The following is a 22,741-nucleotide window of genomic DNA, read 5'->3' on the forward strand; positions in this document are numbered from 1 at the left end:
ATCAGGAAAAGGCCCTCACCAGACACCAAATCTGCCACCGTCTTGACTTGGACTTCCCAGCCTCCAGAGCTGTAAGAAATAAATGCTTATTGTTTATGAGCCATCCAGCGTATGGTATTTTGTTTTAGCAGCCCAAGTGGACTAAGACTTTGAATTTTTCATTCTTTTTTTTATTTTAAACAAGAATTTTCCCACCACCTACAAAGTGGGCTGTGCTGGGCATTATGAAGGACATAAAGCTGGGGATTGGAACAGCCTACCTCCTGGAAAGGAGGCACTTTTTCTGTCCCTGAAGGCAGAGGTGGGAAATACACAGATTATGATTGCTAAATTGACCAGAGGCTGTTGATAACCAATTGAAATGTGCATTTTCTATGCTATGGTAGGTGAGTAGCCCACCAGAAAGCTAGGCAAAACGGGAGGGCGAAAGGAAACATTTTATTGCTTGGAGTAAACCTGATCACATGACATCCTTTGATAATAAAGATGCTATCATTTTCCTACACTTTCCTGACTATTATGTACTGTTTGTGTATGGGTTTTAGGAGTTGCGGTGATTTTTTTTACACTGTATCATCCTCAGTCTCCCATTCTTTGTCTCTTTTTGCCTCAGTTTCCCCAGTCCTTATTTCTTAGAGTTGAGAAGCTCAAATGATCAAGCAATAACCATTAGGACAGCATTAGGCCCTGTGGAAATAAAGAGCACCCAAATGAGAACTAACAAAGGCTATTTATTCTCAACTTGCTGTAGCAAAGGAACCAGCCACCATCTCTTGCTTTTGACAGAGATTTAAAGACAGGCAGGAAAATGGGAAGGCTTCAGGGGTACCCTGATTGAGGCTGTTGGTATGGGGAAGTTGGAAGTGCACTGACCAGAAGCAGGGCTAACCATGTGATTGGTCTGGGGAGCTTATTTGGGTTTCTTGGGTTGGTCATAAATAGGAAGCAGGATGGGAGTGGGGGTGGGGGGCGGGGAATTAGAGAAGCTGCCAGTTGTTGCCCTGATGGTTTGGGGTTGATTGCTAAAGAAGGTTGTGGGTCAGAGTTCTGTCGTTGTACGTCATGTGGCCACTGTCTATTTGTATATTTAGTCTCTCACACCCCTCCTCTTCCTCCTCCTGGCAGGGCTGGGATAATTCTTTTTTTAAACAGATTTACTTATTTTTATGTTTTAGTTTTTAGACACAGGGTCTTGCTCTGCTGCCTGGGCAGGAGTGTAGTGGCGTGATCATAGCTCACTGCAGCTTCAACCTCCTGGCTCAAGCGATTCTTCTGCCTCAGCTTCTCGAGTACCTGAGACTACAAACGTGCACGACCACACCCAGTGAATTATTTTTTATTTTGTAGAGATGGGGTCTGCCTATGATACCCAGGCTGGTCTTGAATTCCTTGGCTCAAGCGCTCCTCCCACCTTAGCCCCCCAAAGTTCTGGGAGTACAAGTGTGAGCTACCACGTCCGGCCTGGGATAACTCATTATAAAGCTGGTGAGACCTGGGACCTTCCCAGTAGACAATGGGACAGAGTGACTGACAGGATGAGTTCTGGAGTAGATGGCAGAAATGTACACAGAAGTTTCCCAGAGAAAACTAACTGGATGGAAACAGAGCCTCTCCCTCTTTCTTCTTAGAGAGGATGAGAGTGTCACTGTCTTGGATGCCGTAGCTCCCCAGACCCAACCAGTCCTGCAGGACTTGGCCTTGGAATTCTAGCTGCTGCTGCTTCTTAGGAAGCCCCTGCTGGTCTTCAATCTGCTGCTTCAGACCCAGGACGAAGCTGTTGGGATCGATGGCATAGGCGTGGCTCCCACCATCAGGATTCTTCACGAAGACCTGGATCTCGGGGGGGACGGTCTCCAGCAGATAGATGTGAGTGTGGGAGAAGATCCCATGTTGGGCTAAGGAGCATCTGCTGCTGAGAAGCTTCCTCTCACTGCCAGGAACCTGGAAGGACAGACGCTGCAGGCCAGAGTAGCCCCTCGTCCTCCGGATTTTCTCTTTAACTTTCCTTATGGGCTCATAAGGGTTCACAATGAGGTTGAAATCTGGGTAACCCCTCTGCTCCACTGTCACATGGATGTCTCGTGCCCTCTGGAAGGGAGAGGGAGAAGGAGAGGTGTTAAGTCCACACTTCTCTGTCTGATGTGCAAATGTTCCCTTCATCTGTCCTTATCTTTGCAATAGTAGCAGCAGCAGCAGCAGCAAATGTGTAGGGAGTGGTAAGCACCTTCCAGGCTGTATACTGAGCACCTTCCATACCCTTAACGCATTTTTTTCTCAGAGCATCTCTATTAGTTGGTGGGTTCTACGGTTATCCCCATGCTATTGATGAGGAAACTGTCTGAGCAGGGTTAAATAATTTGCTGAACACCAATCACATAGGTTGTAATGAGTAGAGCAGATATGTGAAGTGAGGTCAGTCAGACTCCAGAGTCTGTGTTCTCATCACCTCCAGAGGCTACGCTCCAGGGCCTGAGAGCCCCAGGTGGCTGGAGAGCACCTGGAAAATGCTGGAGAGGGTCAGGCCTTTAGCTGATTCTTTCCAGAAGAAATATAAGCCTTGGCCGGGTGCAGTGGCTCACACCTGTATTCCCAGCACTTCGGGAGGCTGAGGAGGGCAGATCACTTGAGGTCAGGAGTTTGAGACCAGCCTGGTCAACATGGCAAAACCCATCTCTACCAAAAAATGCAAAAATTAGCCGGGTGTGGTGGCGTATGCTTGTTGTCCCAGCTACTCAGAAGGCTGAAGTGGGAGAATCTCTTGAACCCAGGAGGTGGAGGTTGCAGTAAGCTGAGATCGTGCCACTGCACTCCAGTCTGGGCAACAGAGGGAGACTCTGTCTCAAAAGAAAGAAAAAAAAAAAAAAAAAAAAAGAAAGAAAGAAAGAAAGAAAGAAAGAAAGAAAGAAAGAAAGAAAGAAAGAAAGAAAGAAAGAAAGAAAGAAAGACCTAGCATTGTCAAGTTTTCTGATTTGTCAAGATAAACAATCTTTGCACAATGTTTTCTGTGTTTGTTTTGTGTTTTGAGACAGGGCCTTGCTCTGTCACCCCAGGCTGCAGTGTGCAGTGGTGCAATCTTAACTCACTGCAGCCTTGACCTCCCAAGCTCAAGTAATCCTCCCACCTCAGCCTCCTGAGTAGCTAGGACCACAGGTGTGTGCCACCATATCTGGCTAAGTTTTTTGTTTTTTTTTTTTGTTTTTTTTTTTTTGAGACAGAGTCTCACTCTGTTGCCAGGCTGGAGTGCAGTGGCATGATCTTGCTCACTGCAACCTCCACCTCCCAGGTTCAAGTGATTCTCCTGCCTCAGCCTCCCTAGTAGCTGGGACTACAGGCACATGCCACCACACCCAGATAATTTTTTGTATTTTTAGTAGAGATGAGGTTTTACCATGTTGGCCAGGATGGTTTCGGTCTCTTGACCTCGTGATCTGCCCGCCTTGGCCTCCCAACGTGCTGGGATTACAGGCGTGAGCCACCGCACTCGGCCAAGTTTTGTATTTTTGGTAGAGATGGGGTTTCACCATGTTGCCTAGGTTGGTCTTGAACTCTTGGGCTCAAGGGATCCACCCACCTCGGCCTCCCAGAGTGCTGTGATTACAGGTGTGAGCCACCGCCCCCAGTCTACAATGGTTTTTATATTCAGGAAAAATCCAGAGGCGTATATTTTCCAGCCCATGGGTGGGCCTCCTCATTTGGCCAGTGGGTTCCCCGTTTATACTCTCTGTACCTTACTGGAGCCTCTGATTCTGCTTCTTCCTTCTGCTCCAAGCAGGTCAGTCTCCTGTTCCTGTACACATCTTGCTCATCCCAGCCTCCCATGCTTTGCCCCCACCATCCTTTATCCTCTGTTCTGAGCATCTGTATCCCCCCCTGGCCTTTAGGGCTCATTTCGACCCCTAACTTTTTAAAGGAATTTTCTCTGGTGACTTTAGTTAGCATTTATTCTGCTTCCAGACCCCCAGAGCCTCTGGTTCTGCTGCCTCTTAGCAGAATGATCTTAGTTAATTAACCTCTCTGAGCCTCAGTTTTCTCTTCTGTAAAATGGCAATAATAGTAATGATGATGACAATAATAAAGATAGTGATAATATTCGACCTTCTTACTTTACAGAATTGCCTGTTAGGATCAACTGAGACAGACCTTGGACAAGAGCTTTGCAAACTAGAAAGTGTGATGTTAATAAAATAGATTTTTGTGATCTCTGCCTATACCATAGGTTTGGCATCACATAGTAATATGACTTAGTATTTTTCTTTTTTTGCTTTGTTTTCAGAGTATCTTGTCTTCTCTGGTAATTCTAGCAGTTTTGTGTAAGTTTGTTTCATGGACTTGCTTCCTAACGACATAGGGTGAGTTCTTTGAGAGGGAGGGTCTTGTCTTTTTTTTCTTTTTTCTTTTTTTTGAGACAGAGTTTCCCTCTTGTTGTCCAGGCTGGAGTGCAATGGCACGATCTCAGCTCACTGCAGCCGCTGGCTCCCGGGTTCAAGCGATTCGCCTGCCTCAGCCTCCGGAGTAGCAGGGATTACAGGCACCCGCCACCATGGCCGGCTAATTTTGTATTTTTTTAGTAGAGATGGGTTTTTTCCATGTTGGCCAGGCTGGTCTTGAACTCCTGACCTCATGATCCACCTGCCTTGGCCTCCCAAAGTGCTGGGATTACAGGCGTGAACCACCGCGCCTGGCCAAGCTTCGGGGTCATGCCTTATTTCTGTGCCTGTGTTGTCCCCCAGCCCCCACCCCCTACCCCATCCCCGAGCACAGCAGTGGCACAGAATGGCTGATTGAGCTGATTTGGCTGGACCCAACTCATACAAAGAATGATCAGGAACACGGAACTGATTCTCCAGTAGGTTATGGGGAAAAGAAAGGAAAGGAGAACAAGAATTTGAAGGTAAGAAACCCGAGGCTCTGAGAACCAAAGAATTTGTCCAAGTTCACAGAGCCCGTGGGTGGTGCAGCTGGCCCTTTAAACAGTGACTCTGAAGTTCTGTTCTCCATCAGCACAGAACTGAATGAGTAAATACTGAGTAGTTGTCTATCATTCTGAGCTTCAAGCCCTTGACAGCCCAGAGAGGAGCCGTTACCTTCACGTTCCAGCTGGTGACGGGGTTCTCCCTGTTGTCATAGCAACAGACCCGTTTCAGGCACTGGCAGGCCCTCTGAGCGACGATGTCCCATCTGTAGCCTTCTGCCACGTTGTGGGTGGGGTCAGCAGGATCCAGGATGATGGGCCTGTAACACAGGAAAAGGGTGCCCAGGTTTGTAATGGTTTGGAAGCCTTCAAGCCAGAAAAAAACCTTCTCAGCAATTGTTTAGTCCAGCCACTGAGCATCGTGATGTCCACATCCTGGAGATGTTCAGGAGGGCCCCAAAACACCGCAGGATGGAGACAATGCTATTTCCAAGAATTCCTATCTGGCCAGGTGCCGTGGCTCACGCCTGTAATCCCAGCACTTTAGGAGGCCGATGCGGGAGGATGGCTTGAGGTCAGGAGCTTGAGAACAGCCTGGCCAACGTGGTGAAACCCTGTCTCTACTAAAAATACAAAAACTTAGCCAGGTGTGGTGGCGCGTGCCTGTCATCCCAGTTACTCGGGAGGCTGAAGCAGGAGAATTGCTTGAACCTAGGAGGTGGAGGTTGCAGTGAGCCAAGATCGCGCCACCACCCTCCAGCAGCCTGGGAGACCAAGTGAGACTGTTTCCAAAAAAAAAAAAAAAAAAAAAAGATTTCCTCTTTGGGAGAGCGCCTTAGGTGTTTGCAAGGAATTTGGGGGTAGAATGAGGCCCCAAGAGGCATGATAGAGGAATAACAGATGCCCATTCAGGCAGGGGGCCCTTTACGTTCGGTGTAGGCTTTGCAAGTTTAAGGTCAGAGCTGCTGAATTGCTTTGGATAATAGAAACACCACCGCCACCAACTACTGACATTTATGGAAGAACAAGGCTAAATCCTATGCAAATTAACCTATTTTAATCCTTACGGCAATTCTGTAAGGTAGGGACTGTTATTTTTATTGTTGTGATTGTCCTAGTTTTACAGATCTCCTTAAGTTCTTTTATTTGTTTTGTTTTTTTTGGTTTTTTTTGAGACAGGGTCTCGCTCTGTCACCCAGGCTGGAGTGCAGTGGTGCAATCTCAGCTCACTGCAACCTCCGCCTCCTGGGTTCAGCCAGTTCTCTGCCTCAGCCTCCCGAGTAGCTGGGATTACAGGCACCTGCCACCATGCCCAGCTAATTTTTGTATTTTTAGTAGAGATGGGGTTTAACCATCTTGGCCAGGCTGGTCTTGAACTCCTGACCTCATGATCCACCTGCCTCGGCCTTCCAAAGTGTTCGGATTCCAGGCGTGAGCCACCGTGCCCCACCTAGATCTCCCTGAGTTCTTACAGCCAGTAGATGGGGCTCTTACCCGTCTACCTCCTCAACAGAGCACAGGTTGGGCTGCCCCCAAGAGTCTCTCCTTTCTATAAATATTGAATAAATATTTTAAAGAATATTGGCTTGAAGGGGATCTTGGGCTTGCTTATTAACTTGGGGTGACTGCAAGTCCATGATTAAGACCAGCTCTTTGAACGGGGCGCAGTGGCTCATGCCTGTAATCCCAGCACTTTGGGGGGCCGAGGTGCTCAGATCACTTGACGTCAGGAGTTCAAGACCAGCCTGGACAACATGGTGAAACTCCATCTCTACTAAAAATACAAAAATTAGCAGGGCATGGTGGTGGGCACCTGTAGTCTCAGTTACTTGGGTGGCTGAGGTGGGAGGATAGCTTGAATCCAGGAGGTCGTGGTTGCAGTGAGCCAAGATCGTGCCACTGAACTCCAGCCTAGGTGACAGAGCAAGATTCCATCTTAAAAAAAAAAAAAAAAACCCAACAACAACAACAAAAAAAACCCAGCACTTTGTACTCTGGGGCTTGGGAGGGAGCTGCGACTTTATCTGTGTAATAGAATGTGACACAGGCTACTGGAATGAACTGGACTTTGGGCTCCAGGCTGGCTCCTGCCAACACTGACTGTTCCCTAAAACAGTCCTGCCTGAAAGTGCCAGGCTGTCCCATGGGATGGGGTCACTGATCTAAAGTGGCTCATTCTGTTGGTTGGCAGGTGGCCCAACACACGGGGTCTGTGTCCTGTGACCAGTAATCAGACTGGTTCCCTCTGGGGTTTGGATATGGGGAGGATGGAGGTCCCTTATACATGGGAGGCAGAGGGGAGCAGGACAGGTGTGGAGTGAGAAGCAGAGGCTGAGGGGAAAAGTGCTGTGGTTCATGAGAGAGAGTGACAGAGAGAGGGAGTCTCAGGTCCTGATGCTTTCTCGATTTTTCTGGGCATGGTTATAATAAATCCTCTTTTCATGAGCGGACCTGGCTTTTCTTCCTTACAAAAGAGACCCAATACTATATAACAGAACATGAAACATTGTGATATTGCTCACACAGGCCCAGAGCTTCTAACATAGGGAATTGTCTGGGTTGGGCTTCCCCTGAAGCAGATCCCCACGTAAGGATTTGGCTGATTTGGAAAGTGGTCCCAGGAAGCACGAATAAGGGAGTGAGACAGAGAAGGGAAGGCAGACAACAAAGGGTGGGTATTGAAGTAATTACTACTGTGGTCAACTGGAGGCGATCTTTGAGAAAGAGTATGGAATAGGGCCTAGTGTGGTGGCTCACGCCTGTAATCCCCGCATTTTGGGAGGCCAAGGTGGGTGCATCACCTGAGGTCAGGAGTTTGAGACCAGCCTGGCCAACATGGCAAAGCACTGTCTCTACAAAAATACAAAAATTAGCCGAGTGTGGGTGGTGGGCACCTGTAATCCCAGCTACTCAGAAGCCTGAGGGAGGGGAATCCCTCAAACCCAGGAGGTGGAGGTTGCAGTGTACAGAGGTTGCAGTGAACGGAGATTGAGCCACTGCACTCTACCCTGGGTGACAGAGCACGACTCTGTCTAAAAATAAAAAAAAATAAAAAAAAAATAAATAAAATAAAAAAAAAAAAAGAAAGAAAGAAAAAAAAAAAGGGTATGGAATGAGACCCAGATTCCTTCTATCTTTGGGGTGAGGGAGCTGTGGTATTTATCCACCAACTCCCACCGGATCTGGTGAAGGGCTGTTCTCAGAGTGGGTCTGCTGGCAAAGGGATGGAGGTGCCGACAGTTGGAAGTGAAACCAACCTTCCCTAGAATGGTAAAGGCCAAGGGGATATGAATGGGATGCTGAAGCACACGCTACAATATAAGCATTTACTCAGCATCTGCCAGATGCTAGATATTGTGGATCCTTAACACAGATCTTCTCCAACCCTTGCATCAATCCTGTATCGTATGTTCCAATTTATTCCTGCTTATGGATAAGGGATTGAGGCTCATAGCAGTAGGAAAATGGCTGAGCTGGGATTTAAACTTGAGTCTCCAAGATTCTTTCCATTTTCCCATGCTAGCACCTACAGAGCACTGAAATGGTCTTCAGAGAGCAAGAGGGCCAAGCTAAGGTGGAGGGTGGCTTAGGAAACAAGGAACAGGCTTATACCCGCCCCATGGCCCCCTAATGGCTTTGATAAGCCACCAACTTGAGATGCCAGCTGTGTTGGTGTGGGAGGTCAATGCTCAACTATGGTGGCAGCCTTACTGCTTAATACAGCCAGTCCATAAAATTCTATACCACGTTACACTAACTCCTCTCTCTTTTTTTTTTCTGTGAGATTTGGTGGGCAAACAGTGGTCCAGTACCTCTCTTTTTTGAGCTGTTGTCTGACACAATCCTCAATGATTGCATTCTGGAGTGTGTAGTACTTGGTCCAGTAGATACAGATGACGTCATACTCCCGGAGCAGGTCCATCACAGTGGTGAAGCCTTTGTCCAACATGAAATTCTCATCTTCTTCAGTACCCATTTCCCAGGCATAGATGGTTAGAAGTTCGAGAGCATAGAGAGGGGGCAGATTGGCCCTGGGGGACCTGGCTTTCACATACTGTTGAAAGAGATGGGAAGACAGAGAGAGAGAGAGACCCTAAGATTCTGTGTAAGGATGGCGTTGGACCAGAAGCTGAGAAATCCAAGTTCTAGTCCTGGCTCTGCTGCCTACTGGCTGTGTGACCTTGGCCACATCACATTCCATCTGTGGACATAGGTTTCACCATTTTAGAATTAAAGGGCTGAGTTGGTCCATTGGGCTTCAATATGTGCTTGACAGATGTAACTCCTGGAATGAATTTATGAACAGGTGCGAGCAGGCTGTGCTCGGTCACAAGCATCCTAGCTTAACCAGTCCCATTTAAATCTATTGTAATGTATTCAGCTTCTGAGAAATGTTTCTTTAAAGAAAGGAAAGGTTTCCTTAGATAGAGGAAAAAATGGTAATAGTTGAGATTCTGTATGAAGATTGGGGTTGCCTCTCTAGCACACATTCTTTCCCTCCCCATTGCATACTAGCCATGATGTTTGGAAGGGGTTGACCCCCACCCGCAGCTCCAGGATGGACCCTGACTGGCACAGGCCTATCAGCATAAACCTTTCCCCCTTGCAAATGATTGGTTCAAGAGAAGGCATGCGATCTAAGTTGGCTCAACTAGAGTAAAGCCTAGTTCTTTTGTTCAGTGGTTGAAAGAAGAGAAGTCCTCCCATGTGTGAATATGAGGGAAGGAACAGTTGTGGCCACTTTGCCACCAAGAGGGAAACAAGCCAAAGGACCAAGTTGGCATATAGAGGAATGAGAAGCTGAGAGAATGCCAGAGAAACAGAGCCAGTGCCCTCTCCAGTGCCTGAAGCTCCCTGCTCCACGCGCCCCCCCCCCCCGCCGACTGTTTAGGGGTTTTCATACATGAGCTGATAATTCTCTTTATTGTTTAAGCTGGTTTGAGTTGGTTTTTGTATTTTTCTCTTACTTGCAAAAGAAAGCATCTTAACTGATACTGGTCACTTCCTGTGTTAAGAATTTCACTGAGGCCAGGCGCAGTGGCTCATGTCTGTAATCCCAGCATTCTGGGAGGCCGAGGCGGGTGGATCACTTGAGGCCAGAAGTTCGAGACCAGCCTGGACAACATGGTGAAACCCTGTCTCTACTAAAAATACAAAAATTAGCCAGGCGTGGTGGCAGGTGCCTGTAATCCCAGCTACTTGGGAGGTTGAGGTGGGAGAACTGCTTGAACCTGGGAGGAGGAGGTTGCAGTGAACCAAGATTACGCCACTGCACTGCAGCCTGGGCAAGAGTGAGACCTTGTCTCAAAAAAAAAAAAACCCAAAATGAAGAAGAATCTCACTGATAACATTGATACTTAGCCAGAAAGTGAAAATTTTGCTCAAATATTCAGTAGTTTGATATGTGGAAGTAAAATGGACATATTTTCCTATGGCCATCATATATGAATATTAGATCACATCCCAAGGTCAGAGGAAAAAAACTATAACACTTTGGCCTTGAGACAAACACAGAATCATCTCGTATAATTCTCATCTCCCAAATAAATGAAACTTCAGGCCTTTCCTACAAGTCACTGACTTACTAACAGAAAAACTTTATCCCTGACTTTAGAAATTCAATTTTGAATTAAAATTTATTTGTAAGGCCAGGTGCAGTGGCTCACGCCTGTAATCCCAGCACTTTGGGAGGCCAAGGTGGGCGGACCATGAGGTCAGGAGACCGAGACCATCCTGGCTAACACGGTGAAACCCCGTCTCTACTAAAAATACAAAAAACTAGCCGGGCGTGATGGTGGGCGCCTGTAGTCCCAGCTACTCGGGAGGCTGAAGCAGGAGAATGATGTGAACCCGGGAGGCGGAGCTTGCTGTGAGCCAAGATCGTGCCACTGCACTCCAGCCTGGGCGACAAAGCAAGACTCCGTCTCAAAAATATAAATAAATTAATTAATTAATTAATTAATTTATAATTTGTTTTGTAACTTTTTGTGAATTCATACTTAACACTCAAATTTGTAAACCATAACTAATAACATTATAATTTTGTTAGAAATTTAAACCATGGTAATATAACTTATTTTCTCCAATACTAGTGAAATGTTATATTCTTAAAACTTAGATGATATATAAAATGTAGGATGCCTGTAATCAGTAAGATGTAAGCCTTAGTGAATGGATAAAAACATTACCCAGCTCAACTTACTTCACCTCCTGGCTCAAGTGATCCTTCCGCCTCAGCCTCTCAAGCAGCTGGGACTACAGGAACCCACCACCACCCCCAGCTAATTTTTTAATGTTTGTATTTTTTGTAGAGACGGGGGTTTCACCATGTTGCTCAGGCTGGTCTTGAACCCTTGGGCTCAAGTGATCCTCCTACCTCAGCCTCCTAAAGTGCTGAAATTACAGGTGTGAGCTACCACATTTGGCCAGTAATTGTTTTTTCTTTAAATCCCTATTACATTTTATTTTTATTTATTTTAATTTATTTATTTATTTATTTTTTTGAGACGGAGTCTCACGCTGTTGCCGAGGCTGGAGTGCAGTGGCATGATCTCGGCTCACTGCAAGCTCTGCCTTGCGGGTTCACACCATTCTCCTGCCTCAGCCTCCCAAGTAGCTGGGACTACAGGTGCCCGCCACCATGCCTGGCTAATTTTTTGTATTTTTAGTAGAGATAGGGTTTCACCGTGTTAGCCAGGATGGTCTCGATCTCCTGACCTCGTGATCTGCCCGCCTCAGCCTCTCAAAGTGCTGGGATTACAGGCATGAGCCATCATGCCTGGCCTATTTTATTTTTATTGGATCAAATCTTTCCTTCTGCTGTCTGATTCCCTTGTAACTTCTCTGCAAGTTTTATATAATAAATGATTTTTGTCTCTGAGTTCTGTTTTGTAGTTGGAGTTTCCATTGATTATCTTGGGGGCAGATCTTGTTTCCAAAACTGACTGAACTGCTGCCTGAGAAACGTCCCTGAGGGCTGTTTACACTCACACATGCCCTCTTTTCGACTCCTGGGGTGGAATTAAAAAAATCCTTCCTCTTGTTGGGCCCTAACCTGCTGTGATTAATGGCCGTGGTACCTGGCGAAGTTGACATCTGCCAGTCCTAGACTGTAATTGAAGGGTAACAAGAACTTGTGGGGTGGGTGTGGTGGCTTGTGCCTGTAATCCCAGCTCTTTGGGAGGCCAGAGTGGGAGGATCGCTTGAGACCATTTCAAAACCAGGCTGGTCAACATAGTGAGACCCTGTCTCTACAAAAGAAATATAAAAAAATTAGCCAGGCATGGTTGTGTGTGCCTGTAGTCCCAGTTACATAGGAGGCTAAGGTGGGAGGACCGCTTGAGCCAGGGAGGTCTTGATCCAGGGAGGTGGAGGCTACAGTGAGTGGTGATCGCACCACCGCACTCCAGCCTGGACAACAAAGCAAGACCCTGTCTCAATAAATGAATAAATAAAAATAAAATAAAATAAAAAGAACGAGTTTACTGAAATACTGTAGAGTACCTATTTTTCTCCTTCCTTCTGTTTCTTTCTCCTCTTCCTCCTCCTCTCTTCCTTTTCCACCTTCTTCACTGACGGTTTCACTTTACATTTCAAAAGACTAGCATTCTCTCCCTCTCTACCTGCTTCCATTTCCCCTGGGTGCAGTTTCCTGAGATGAAAATCAGGCCCTGTCTTTCCTCCCCACCCTCCTCCCTCTCCTTGCCCCCACCATCCTGGCAGCCCCCTCACCTGCTGGTACCAGTGTTTCACCAGGCGCAGGAGGCTCTTCAGCTTAGTTGGCCGATGTTTCACGAAATTTCTCTGCAGCTCGCTGAAGGATGGGGAGAAATTTCCAGGACCACCACAGGCCTTGATCAGGCTCACATAGATCTCAGGGGGTGGCTGGGAGTTGGGAAGAGAAGGCCCTGAGGAGTGAGGGAGCAAAGGGAGAGATTGGGGATTGAGGAAGCCGGAGGGTGGTAAGTAGTATTTTGGGGAGAGCCTGCTTATACGTTGGAGTTATCCCTCCAGGGACACTTGAGACCTCGTATCTACAGAAACCAAAGGTTTGCCTTGTCTAACTGTCCTTTTTGTGAAATTCTTACTCTCGAGAACCAACATTGGGCTTTCCATGCATCAGGCCCCTCCTATTGTCCTCCCTGAATGTCCTCAATGTCCCTCATTTTCTTTAACGTCTGTTTTGGATCTCTTTCAACACTCATAGGGAGGCCGGGCGCAGTGGCTCATGACTGTAATCCCAGCATTTTGGGAGGTTGAGGTGGGCAGATCACCTGAGGTTAGGAGTTTGAAATCAGCCTGGCCAAGATGGCGAAACCGCATCTCTACTAAAAATACAAAAATTAGCTGGGCATGGCATGGTGGTGGGCACCTGTAATCCCAGCTACTTGGGAGGCTGAGGCTGGAGAATTGCTTGAACCCTGGAGGCGGAGGCTGCAGTGAGCCGAGATCGCGCCACTGCACTCCAGCCTGGGCGACAGAGCGAGACTCCGTCTCAAAAAAAACCAAAAACTCATAGGGAGAACCAGTTCCATGGTACACATCACTGAGACATCCCAGCACTCTCTTCCTTGCTAAAATCAGATCCTGTCTCTTACACCTTCTCCCAAGAGCAACTCCGCGCAGCCGGCCACTGCAGCTGATAGAGTTAGCACATGAGATGAAACCTCTAGGGTCTGGGCTTGCAGCACATAGGTTTTACCTCAAACACCTAGGACTCTGCCCGAGGACAAACAACAGGGCCAGTGAGTTAGTGCTCCCGAAGCAGCCCCCAACCGGTGACGGCTGGGAAGCTGGTGAGTAAGCGCTCCAGCCTCCCACTTGGGATCCCGCGGAGGCACATTCGTAACGTGACTGCGAGTTCTCCCAGGACGTGAAGCTGAGGGTGGTGACTTGCCCACGGATGCATGTTGTATTGAATTCTTGCCTTTCCCATCTCAATTCCATACTTCCCTACCAGTGCTTCCTGGGATGAACACCCAAATAAACTGCTTGTCCTCACATCCATGTCTTAGGATCTGCTTCTAGAAAACGCAGTGACAGACACCCCCCCCCCCCACTTTTAGCTCCTTCCCCTCACTGGGTGTCAGAGCCCCCTGAATGTTCTTTCCCCAGAAAGTCACTTCCTGAGCACTCTTTCTGTGGTTATCCAGGCCACCGTTTACATCATTTGCAATCATCTTTTTTTTTTTTTTTTTTTTGTGACAGAGTCTTGCTCTGTCGACCAGGCTGGAGTGCAGTGGCTCAATCTTGGCTCACTGCAACCTCCACCTCCAGGGTTCAAGTGATTCTCTGCCTCAGCCTCCTGAGTAGCTGGGATTACAGGCAACCACCACCACACCCAGCTAATTTTTTTTTATTTTTAGTACAGATGGGGTTTCACCATCTTGGCGAGGCTGGTCTTGAACTCCTGACCTTGTGATCCACCTGCCTTGGCCTCCCAAGGTGCTGGGATTACAAGCGTGAGCCACCACGCCCAGCCTGCAATCATGTATTTATCTCTGCAATTCTTTGGTCAATTTCTGTATTTCAAGTTAAGCGACATGATAGCCAGAGTTGGGTTAATCCTGTGCACTGCAATAACCCAGCCCTGAGCATAGGACACAGATGGAATGAATAAATGTGGGTGTGTGCACATGGCCATGAGTAAAGGTGAGACACTGGGAAGTCTCCTGGGGTGGGCAAGTGTGTGAGTTGGGTGGGCTTCCCCTCCCCTTACCCAGGGCTCTGTAGGCAGGCACGATGGTGACCGTGATGGGCTCCGCAGTCCCCCTGGTCTGGATGGTGAGGACGAGAGCACTGGGGACTCTCTGCTCCACCCTCAGGTCCTCGAGCCCGAGGGCCAGCAGGTCCTGGCTTTGCCACATGGTTTTCCGTATCAGCCTCAGAACTTCTTGGTGGTGCTTAGCTACCTCCTGGAAGCTGTGGAAACAGCTCAGAAACGCCACCAGCTCCACCTCTCTGGTGCTCCTGAGAACCGTGCCATTCCCGAAGGAGCCCACCTGCAGAACACAGAGCCGTCACCCTGAGGCCCACTGCCATGTGCCAGGCAACCCCTGCAGCACTTCACATGCATGGTCTCACTGAATGCTCACCACCCGCTGAGGGATGGGTAGTGGGTGGTACTGATACCCACACTTTACAGGTGAGAAAACTGAGATGTCTGGAGGATCTCGAGACATGGGATCGAGAAATGGGGCAGCCTGAAAAAGATCTTGACTCTTCCCTGTTTCTTAGCTGGGTAAATGTTCTGACTCCTAAGACCTTCATCTGTAAAATGAAAGCAATGGTGGAACATGAGTCACCGGGCCACTGGGAGGATCAGATGAAATAATGTATACCAAGGGTTTGGTGGGGTGCCTGGCACACAGGAAGTCAGCAATAGGTTTCTCTTTCTCCTCATTAGTCATTTGTCCTGGGTCTTGCAGTTTGCAGCCCTCAGAGCCCAGTCTTTTTTTTTTTTTTTGAGACAGGGTTTTACTCCCATTGCCCAGGTTGGACTGCAGTGGTGCGATCTTGGCTCAAGCGATCCTCCTACCTCAGTCTCCCAAGTAGCTAAGACTACAGGCATGTGCCACCATGCCTGGCTAATTTTTGTGTTTTTTTGTAGAGATAGGATTTTGCCATATTGCCCAGGCTGGTCTCGAACTCCTGGACTCAAGCGATTTGCCCCCTTGGATGCCCCAAATGCCCAGCTTCTTATCTACTACACTACATTGCTTCTGAGACCCAGTCTTCTTACCCACAGAGTAAGGCCAACTCCAGAGGGATGGTAGCATCTACTCCTATAGGGTTGTTTGAGGATCCTGGGGGTGGTGGTGGGGCTGAATAATTTCATGACATTATAAAGCAAGGAGCAAGTTTGCCTGGTGGATTTATGAGCCACAGGCTGTGAAATGGGGCAGCCTGAAAAAGATCTTTACTCTTCTCTGTTTCCTAGATGGGTAAACATTCTGACTTCTAAGACCTTCATCTGTAAAATGAAAGTAATGGTGGAACAAGAGTCACTGGGCTACTGGGAGGATCAGATGAAATAATGTATGTCAAGCGTTTGGTGGGGTGCCTGGCACACAGGAAGTCAGCAATACGTTTCTCTTTCTCCTCATTATCCAGCTGACTTAGACAATCCCTTCTGCTGCCAGGGTGTCAGTTTTCCCCCTTAGTAACGGAAGGAGGTTGAGAAGGGATTTTTTGATGTTTTGAGATTCTAGATGAGCTCTCCAGGCCCTGTTGCCTCTGGTATGCAAAGCCCCACAACTCTCTGGCCGCCTCTCCTGCTCATTCCGTGTCTGCAGGCGGAATTGCTACGGAGGCACCAGACCCCCAGTGGGCTACTTTTCCTGGTGGATGGAGTCACTGCACATGAATCAGATTCTAGCTGTTGCTGGATGACATAACATGCCCTGTGTGACATGAGCACGGATGCTGGATGACATGAGCACGCCCTGTGTCCGGCACCCCTGAGAGCCCTGTGTACATATTATCCCTTTTAATCTTTACTTCCCAGCCAGGCACCGTGGCTCACACCTGTAATCCCAGCACTTTGGGAGGCCAAATTGGGCAGATCATGAGGTCAGGAGTTCGAGACCAGCCTGGCCAACATGGTAAAACCCCGTCTCTACTAAAAATACAAAAATTAGCCAGGTGTGGTGGTGTGTGCCTATAATCCAACCTACTGGGGAGGCTGAGGCAGGAGAATCACTTGAACCCAGGAGGCAGAGGATGTGGTGAGCTGAGATCTCGCTACTGCACTCCAGCCTGGGTGACACAGTGAGACTCCATCTAAACCACTCCCCCCCAAAAAAACCCTTCACTTCCTGTATTGAGGTGGGTACTAGGAGAATTATTTCCAATTGTACAGATGAGAAGACTGAGGCAATGGGGAGCTTGCCATGGTCTCCCAGCCAGGAGGCAGCGGAGTTAGAGAAAGAGCCAGAACTCAAGTAGTGCGTGGTTCTTCTGCCTCTTTCTTCCTCGTGACCCAAGGCTGTGAGCCAGTCCCTGCTTCCAAGGGATCACAGGCATTCAGACCCAGCACCTCCACCCTCTGGGAGAGGGCTGGAGATGGCACCGTGTGTGAATGAAGGACATGTTCCCCCCAAAGGCCAGTCTAGACTTCCCTTTCTTTTTGAGACAAGGTCTTGGTCTGTTGCCCAGGCTGGAGTGCAATGGCACGATCTTCACTCACTGAAGCCTCGACCTCCTGGGCTTAAGCAATCCTCCCACCTCAGCCTCCCGAGTAGCTGGAACTACAGGCATGCACCACCATGCCCAGCTAATTTTTTATACATTTTTTGCAGAGTCAGGGGTCTCACATTTTGCCCAGGCTGGTCTCGAATTCCTGGGCTCAAGCAGTCCTCCCACCTTGGCCTCCCAAAGTGCTGGGATTACAGGAGTGAGCCACTGTGCCTGGCCTAGACTTCCCACTGCCTTTCCCACTGGTGAGATCCAGGCAGAGAGAAAAGAACACATCCAGAACATGCTTCCTGATTTGCTTTGGTTTTAAACGTATTTAAGCACAATTCATTTGAAGACAAGCATTCCCTTATGTGGACCAGCTCCACTCACTAGATTTTCAGAGGGTGGGGAAAGGGAGGGTTTAGACTCGAAATAAGATATATTACTCCTCATTAGTCACGGCTCTCTGGGGATTGCTACCATTTAGTTATTTCAAGAGAAGTGGCTATGATGTGCAGGAAGAATTTGAGGCTTGGGTAAATAGCATTTCCTGCCGTAAAAACTCATTCTTGGCTGGGTGCAGTGGTTCACACCTGTAATCCCAGCATTTGGGGAGGCTGAGTTGGGTGGATCACTTGAGGTCAGGAGTTCGAGACCAGCCTGGTCAACATGGTGAAACCCCATCTCTACTAAAAATACAAAGATTAGCCAGGCGTGGTGGCGTGCACACACACAAAAATAAACTTATTCTTGTAGCATCCTCCTCTTACCAGACATTCCTTATTCCCTCCACTTTGTTCTCAAGGTTGTTGGGGAGGGGGTGGTCTGGGAGGGTCTGCCAGAGTCAAACATGAGTCCCAGGCCCAGAAGAAAGCTTGGCAAGAATTCTAATGATGCTTCTGTTTGTGAGCATTGATCATGCATGAATCATTGAGTCTGCATTGCCCCACTGGCTTGGTGAAGGAGAAATGATGATGCCCCAGTCACAGATGAGAAGATTGTGGGTTTGAGAAATAAGAGTGGGAAGGTCAAAGCCACACAGCTGGTAAGGGAGGAAGTGAAGAGTCTGTCTAGTATCAAAATTTGTGGTTTCTCACTTATAAATTGTATAGCCTCAGGCTTCATATGCTGGGGATAGGTGCAAAGAACGGATAGGGGCCCAGGGCTTCTAGATCCCTCTGTGAGTTGGTTGCCCCTAGAGAGAGAACTTGAGCACTGGGCTGGGAGTCAGGGGTCCTAATTCTAGTATTGCCTTTGCCACCAACTCGCTGTGTGACCTTGGGATATCTCTCCCCTCTCTGTGCCCCAGTTTACTTAATTATTTCAGTGAGTCATTGGTTAGACTGTCTGATTCTCCAAAGCCTTTCTAGCTCTGACCCTCTTGAATTTTGATCTTAACTAGCACAGGAGGTGGCATGAAACAGCTGGAGGAAGGGCTTGGGGAAAAATCTCAGTGAGGGGGGCTTGGGTTCCTTGAGTCAAGTTCAAATCCTAGCTTCAACACTGTGTGACCTTGGACAAGTCATCTCACCTCTCTGAGCCTCCATTAAAAAATCATTTTAGTCCGGGCGCAGTGGCTCACTGTAATCCCAGCACTTTGGGAGGCCAAGGAGGGTGGATCACGAGGTCAGGTGATCAAGACCATCCTAGCCAATACGGTAAAACCCCATCTCTACGAAAACACAAAAAATTAGCCAGGTGTGGTGGTAGGCATGTGTCGTCCCAGCTACTTGGGAGACTGAGGCAAGGAAATCGCCTGAACCCGGGAGGCGGAGGTTGCAGTGAGCTAAGATTGTGCCACTGCACTCCAGCCTGGCGACAGAGCAAAACTTAATCTCAAAAAAAAAAAAAAGAAAAAGAAAAAAAATCATTTTATTGGACGGCCAGACATGGTGGCTCACATCTGTAATTCCAGCACTTTGGGAGGCCAAGGTGGGCATATTCTTGATCCCAGGAGTTCGAGACCAGCATGGGCAACATTGGTGAAACCCTGTCTCTACAAAAAATACAAAAATTAGCTGGGCATGGTGGTGCATGCCTGTAATCCCAAGCTACTTAGGAGGCTAAGGATCACCTGAGCCCAGGGAGATCGAAGCTACAGTGAGCGGTGATTGTGCCACTGCACTCCAGCCTGGGTGACAGAGCGAGACTCTGTCTCTAAAAAAAAAAAAAAAGTCATTTTATTATAAAAAAGTTAAAACATATAGAAAAGTAGAAAGATGATACAACTAACACTCATATATCCAACTAGTTGATTCAACAAGTCTAAATTCCTGCTACATTTGCTTAATGTAAGCCACGTTAAAGTAAATTACAGGCACCAAGGAACGTTGTCCCTAAAATACTCTGGTGTTCGTGTCCAAACAAAAGAGAACATCCTCCCTGATAACCACAAGACCACTGTTACACCTAACAAAATCAACAATGATTTCCTCTATCACACATATATATATATAGTATCTGATATCTAGGCCATATGGAAATTTCCCAGTTGTCCCCAAACTGTATTTTACAGATGGTTCATTCACACCAGGATCCAACCACAGACCTTGCGTTGTATTGGTTCTGAGCCTCCATTTTGCTAATCTGTAAACTGGGAAAAGAATAGCACCTATCTCACAGGGTGCAAGAATTAGAGATAGTGTATGTTAAGAGGTTAGGCTAGCGAGCCCCCAGATGTGAACTATTATTACTAGAGTCATTCTGCTCCAGGCAGTGGTGCAGTGGGGCGTAGACAGCGAGGTGGGATGGGGTGTTCTGTGACGTCATCAGCATGGGTTAGGGATAAGGAGGACAGGGGTCCCCAGCATCTTCAGGGACGTGGACTCTGATACTGGGTTTTGTCCTGTGTGGGGGCTGGAGGACCCCAGTCTTACCTTGATTACCTTCAGCACCTGCACATCCTGGTCCAGCCCACGCTTTCCCTGGAAATGCTCCTGCCTCAGAAACTCCTCCACGGTCCGCACAGCATCTAGAACCTCCTCCTTCCACTCCCGGTGGGGCTGCAGCCACTGAGCCACGAAGGAGTCCAGCCTGGAGGCTGGTGTGCTGTACAGTTCCTGCAGCAGTGCCATCTCTGTCCCGAGAGTACCACTGCTGGGCAAATATATAGCCGGGCAGATATATAGCCAGGCACCTACCTAGCTCCCTGGCACACACCTCCTTTTTTAAGGCAGCTCCTCCTCAACTGCCCTCCGGTGCTCTATGGGATGAAGCTCCTAGCAGAGAGGAAACTAGGTGTGATGGGCTGACTCCAGGTCCCCCTTCTTGGAGACCCCCTTGCTGCAGTAGGGGCACAGGAGGACGCTGGGCTGAGGCTGGAATGTCTGGGGCCACCTTAACAGGTTGGCCGTCTAGTCAGTCTCTCTGCTATCAGTTTCGATTCTCAATTTTTAGAGTTCCCTTTTATGATGTTTGGAAACTGAAATTGGATAGTGTTTGACTCCAGAGGCGGCAACTTGCCCAGTAGGTTAGAGTTGGATAGTGGTTAGCCAATTCAGCTGCTTAAATCTGTCTAAGGAAATTGAGGCTTGGGAATGGAAGGGACTCACTCACGTTCAGGTGATGGAGTGAGAATCTGGAGCCCAAGATAACAGACTGGGAATTCTAGCTACCCTGTGCCAGACTCCAGCCTCTCTGGCTCTCACACTCACTATTCATAGAGTTTTTTTTTGTTTTTTTTTTTTTAATTTATTTATTTTGACAGGGTCTTGCTCTGTTGCCCAGGCTGGAGTGCAGTGGTGCGATCTCAGCTTGCTGCAACCTCTGCCTCACGGGTTCACGGGTTCAAGTGATTCTCCCGCCTCAGCCTCCCGAGTAGCTGGGACTACAGACATGTGCCACCACGCCCGGCTAATTTTTTTTTGTATTTTTAGTAGAGACAGGTTCTCACCATGTTGGTCAGGCTGGTCTCAAACTCCTGACCTCAAATGATCTGCTCACCTCGGCCTCCCACAGTGCTGGGATTACAGTGTGAGCCACCGTGCCCGGCCCATAGCGTGGGTTTAACAGGTATTACGATTCACGCACTGAACCAAGAAGTTCATGCATTGAGCCAGGAAGACAAAATAAGATGAGGTTCCTGTTCCAAGGGGGCTCCCAGAACGGCGGGGGAGACATAGAAAAAAGAGACTTCAAAAGTCCAGTGCGATGTATGTTAAGTAGGAAGAAAGCATGAAAATTTGGTGGGAAGCCAGCAGATGAGTTTCGTTTGGTGTTAGCAGACACCTGCTCGAGAAGAATCTTAAAGACCAGGGATCTGGGCCGGGCATGATGGCTCATGCCTGTAGTCCCAGCACTTTGGGAGGCCAAGGTGAGAGGATCACTTGAGGCCAGGAGTTCAAGACCAGCCTGGGCAACATAGCTGGGCAACGTAGCCAACTCTGAATAACACTAAGTGCTCCAGGGCTTAGTCCTGGGCCCTTCTCTCTTCTTGCTCCAGACTTACTCCCTTGGTGATTTCAACGTGTTTAAATGTTTTTACTCTGGCAACTCCCACATGTCAATTTTAATTTTATTTATTTGTTTATGTTTGAGACGGAGTCTCACTCTGTCGCCCAGGCTGAAGTGCAGGGGCACGATCTCAGCTCACTGCAACCTCTGCCTCCCGGGTTCAGGCAATGCTTGTGCCTCAGTCTCCTGAGGAGCTGGGATTACAGGAGCCCGCCACTGCACCTGGCTAATTTTTGTGTTTTTAGTAGAGACAGGGTTTCACCATGTTGCCCAGGCTGGTCTTGAACTCCTGACCTCAAGTGATCTGCTCTCGTCGGCCCCCCAAAGTGCTGGGATTACAGGCGTGAGCCACCGCACCCAGTGACTTTCACATTTGTATCTTAAATCCATACCTCTTCCCTGAAATCCAGACTCATGTATCCAACTCCCCACTCCACGTCGGCTTTGAATTTTGGTCTGCCCTTTGCCACACTCATAACTTCTCTGCTGCTGTGGTTAGGATGATTGTAAAGGCAAGAGCAGATGTAGGGAGATGGTCAGGACACTGCACAGTGGTGCAGCTGAGAGGCAGTGGTGGCCTGGAGCAGTCGCTACAAAAATAATTTTAAAAAATAGCTAGGTGTGGTGTTGTGCACCTGTAGCCCCAGCTACTTGGGAGGCTGAGGTGGGACGACCACTTGAGTCTAGGAGTTCAGGCTACAGTGAATTATCATGGCGCCACTAAACTCTAGCCTGGGTGACAGCATGAGACTCTGTCTCAAAATAAAAAATAAAAAAGACTGGCATTCCAGCCAGGAGGATGAGGGTATAGCATAAATAGAGGCTGAGAAGTGTAAATAATGCTAGGGTGTGCCAGGGACTCAAGTGTCCTGTGTGCCTTGGCATGAAAGGGTGAGCAGGGGAGTGGTGAGAAATGTACCTGGACAGGTGGGCAGCATTGAATCTTGGAGTGCCATTCACTCATTCATTCATTCATTCAACAGATACTTATTGGGCACCTACTCTGTGCCAGGCAGGTGCTGTGGATACAATAGTGAACAAACAGTAGTGAAAAATCCCTACCTGCAGATAGCATTCTTTCTGGTAGTGGAGACAGACAATGAATAGGATAAATAGGTAAAATTATAGTAAAGAAGATGGTGATAAGTGCTAAGCAGAAAAACAAAGCAAAGGGATTAAGAGGTTGTGTGTGTGGGGGGG

General features: G+C 48.1%; 1 protein-coding gene across 2 annotated transcripts; it reads right to left on the reverse strand.

Annotated features, from left to right (window-relative positions):
- Positions 1-20,187, reverse strand: OASL (2'-5'-oligoadenylate synthetase like). 2 transcript variants are annotated; one of them, XM_045366097.2, is made up of 6 exons: positions 19,966-20,187; positions 14,631-14,913; positions 12,644-12,819; positions 8,725-8,966; positions 5,085-5,232; positions 1-69 (listed from the first exon to the last, which is right to left on the reverse strand). In XM_045366097.2, the coding sequence occupies exons 1-6, from the start codon at positions 20,161-20,163 to the stop codon at positions 16-18; spliced, it is 1,101 nt and encodes a 366-aa protein (XP_045222032.2). In that variant the 5' UTR covers positions 20,164-20,187; the 3' UTR covers positions 1-15. The 2 variants fall into 2 exon arrangements, with proteins under 2 accessions (XP_045222032.2, XP_005572481.3); XM_005572424.4 differs by lacking the exon at positions 1-69 and adding an exon at positions 1,162-2,088.
- Positions 20,188-22,741: the final 2,554 nt, after the last annotated feature.

This window comes from Macaca fascicularis, chromosome 11 (assembly GCF_037993035.2).
Source record: "Macaca fascicularis isolate 582-1 chromosome 11, T2T-MFA8v1.1".
Lineage (NCBI taxonomy): Eukaryota > Metazoa > Chordata > Mammalia > Primates > Cercopithecidae > Macaca > Macaca fascicularis.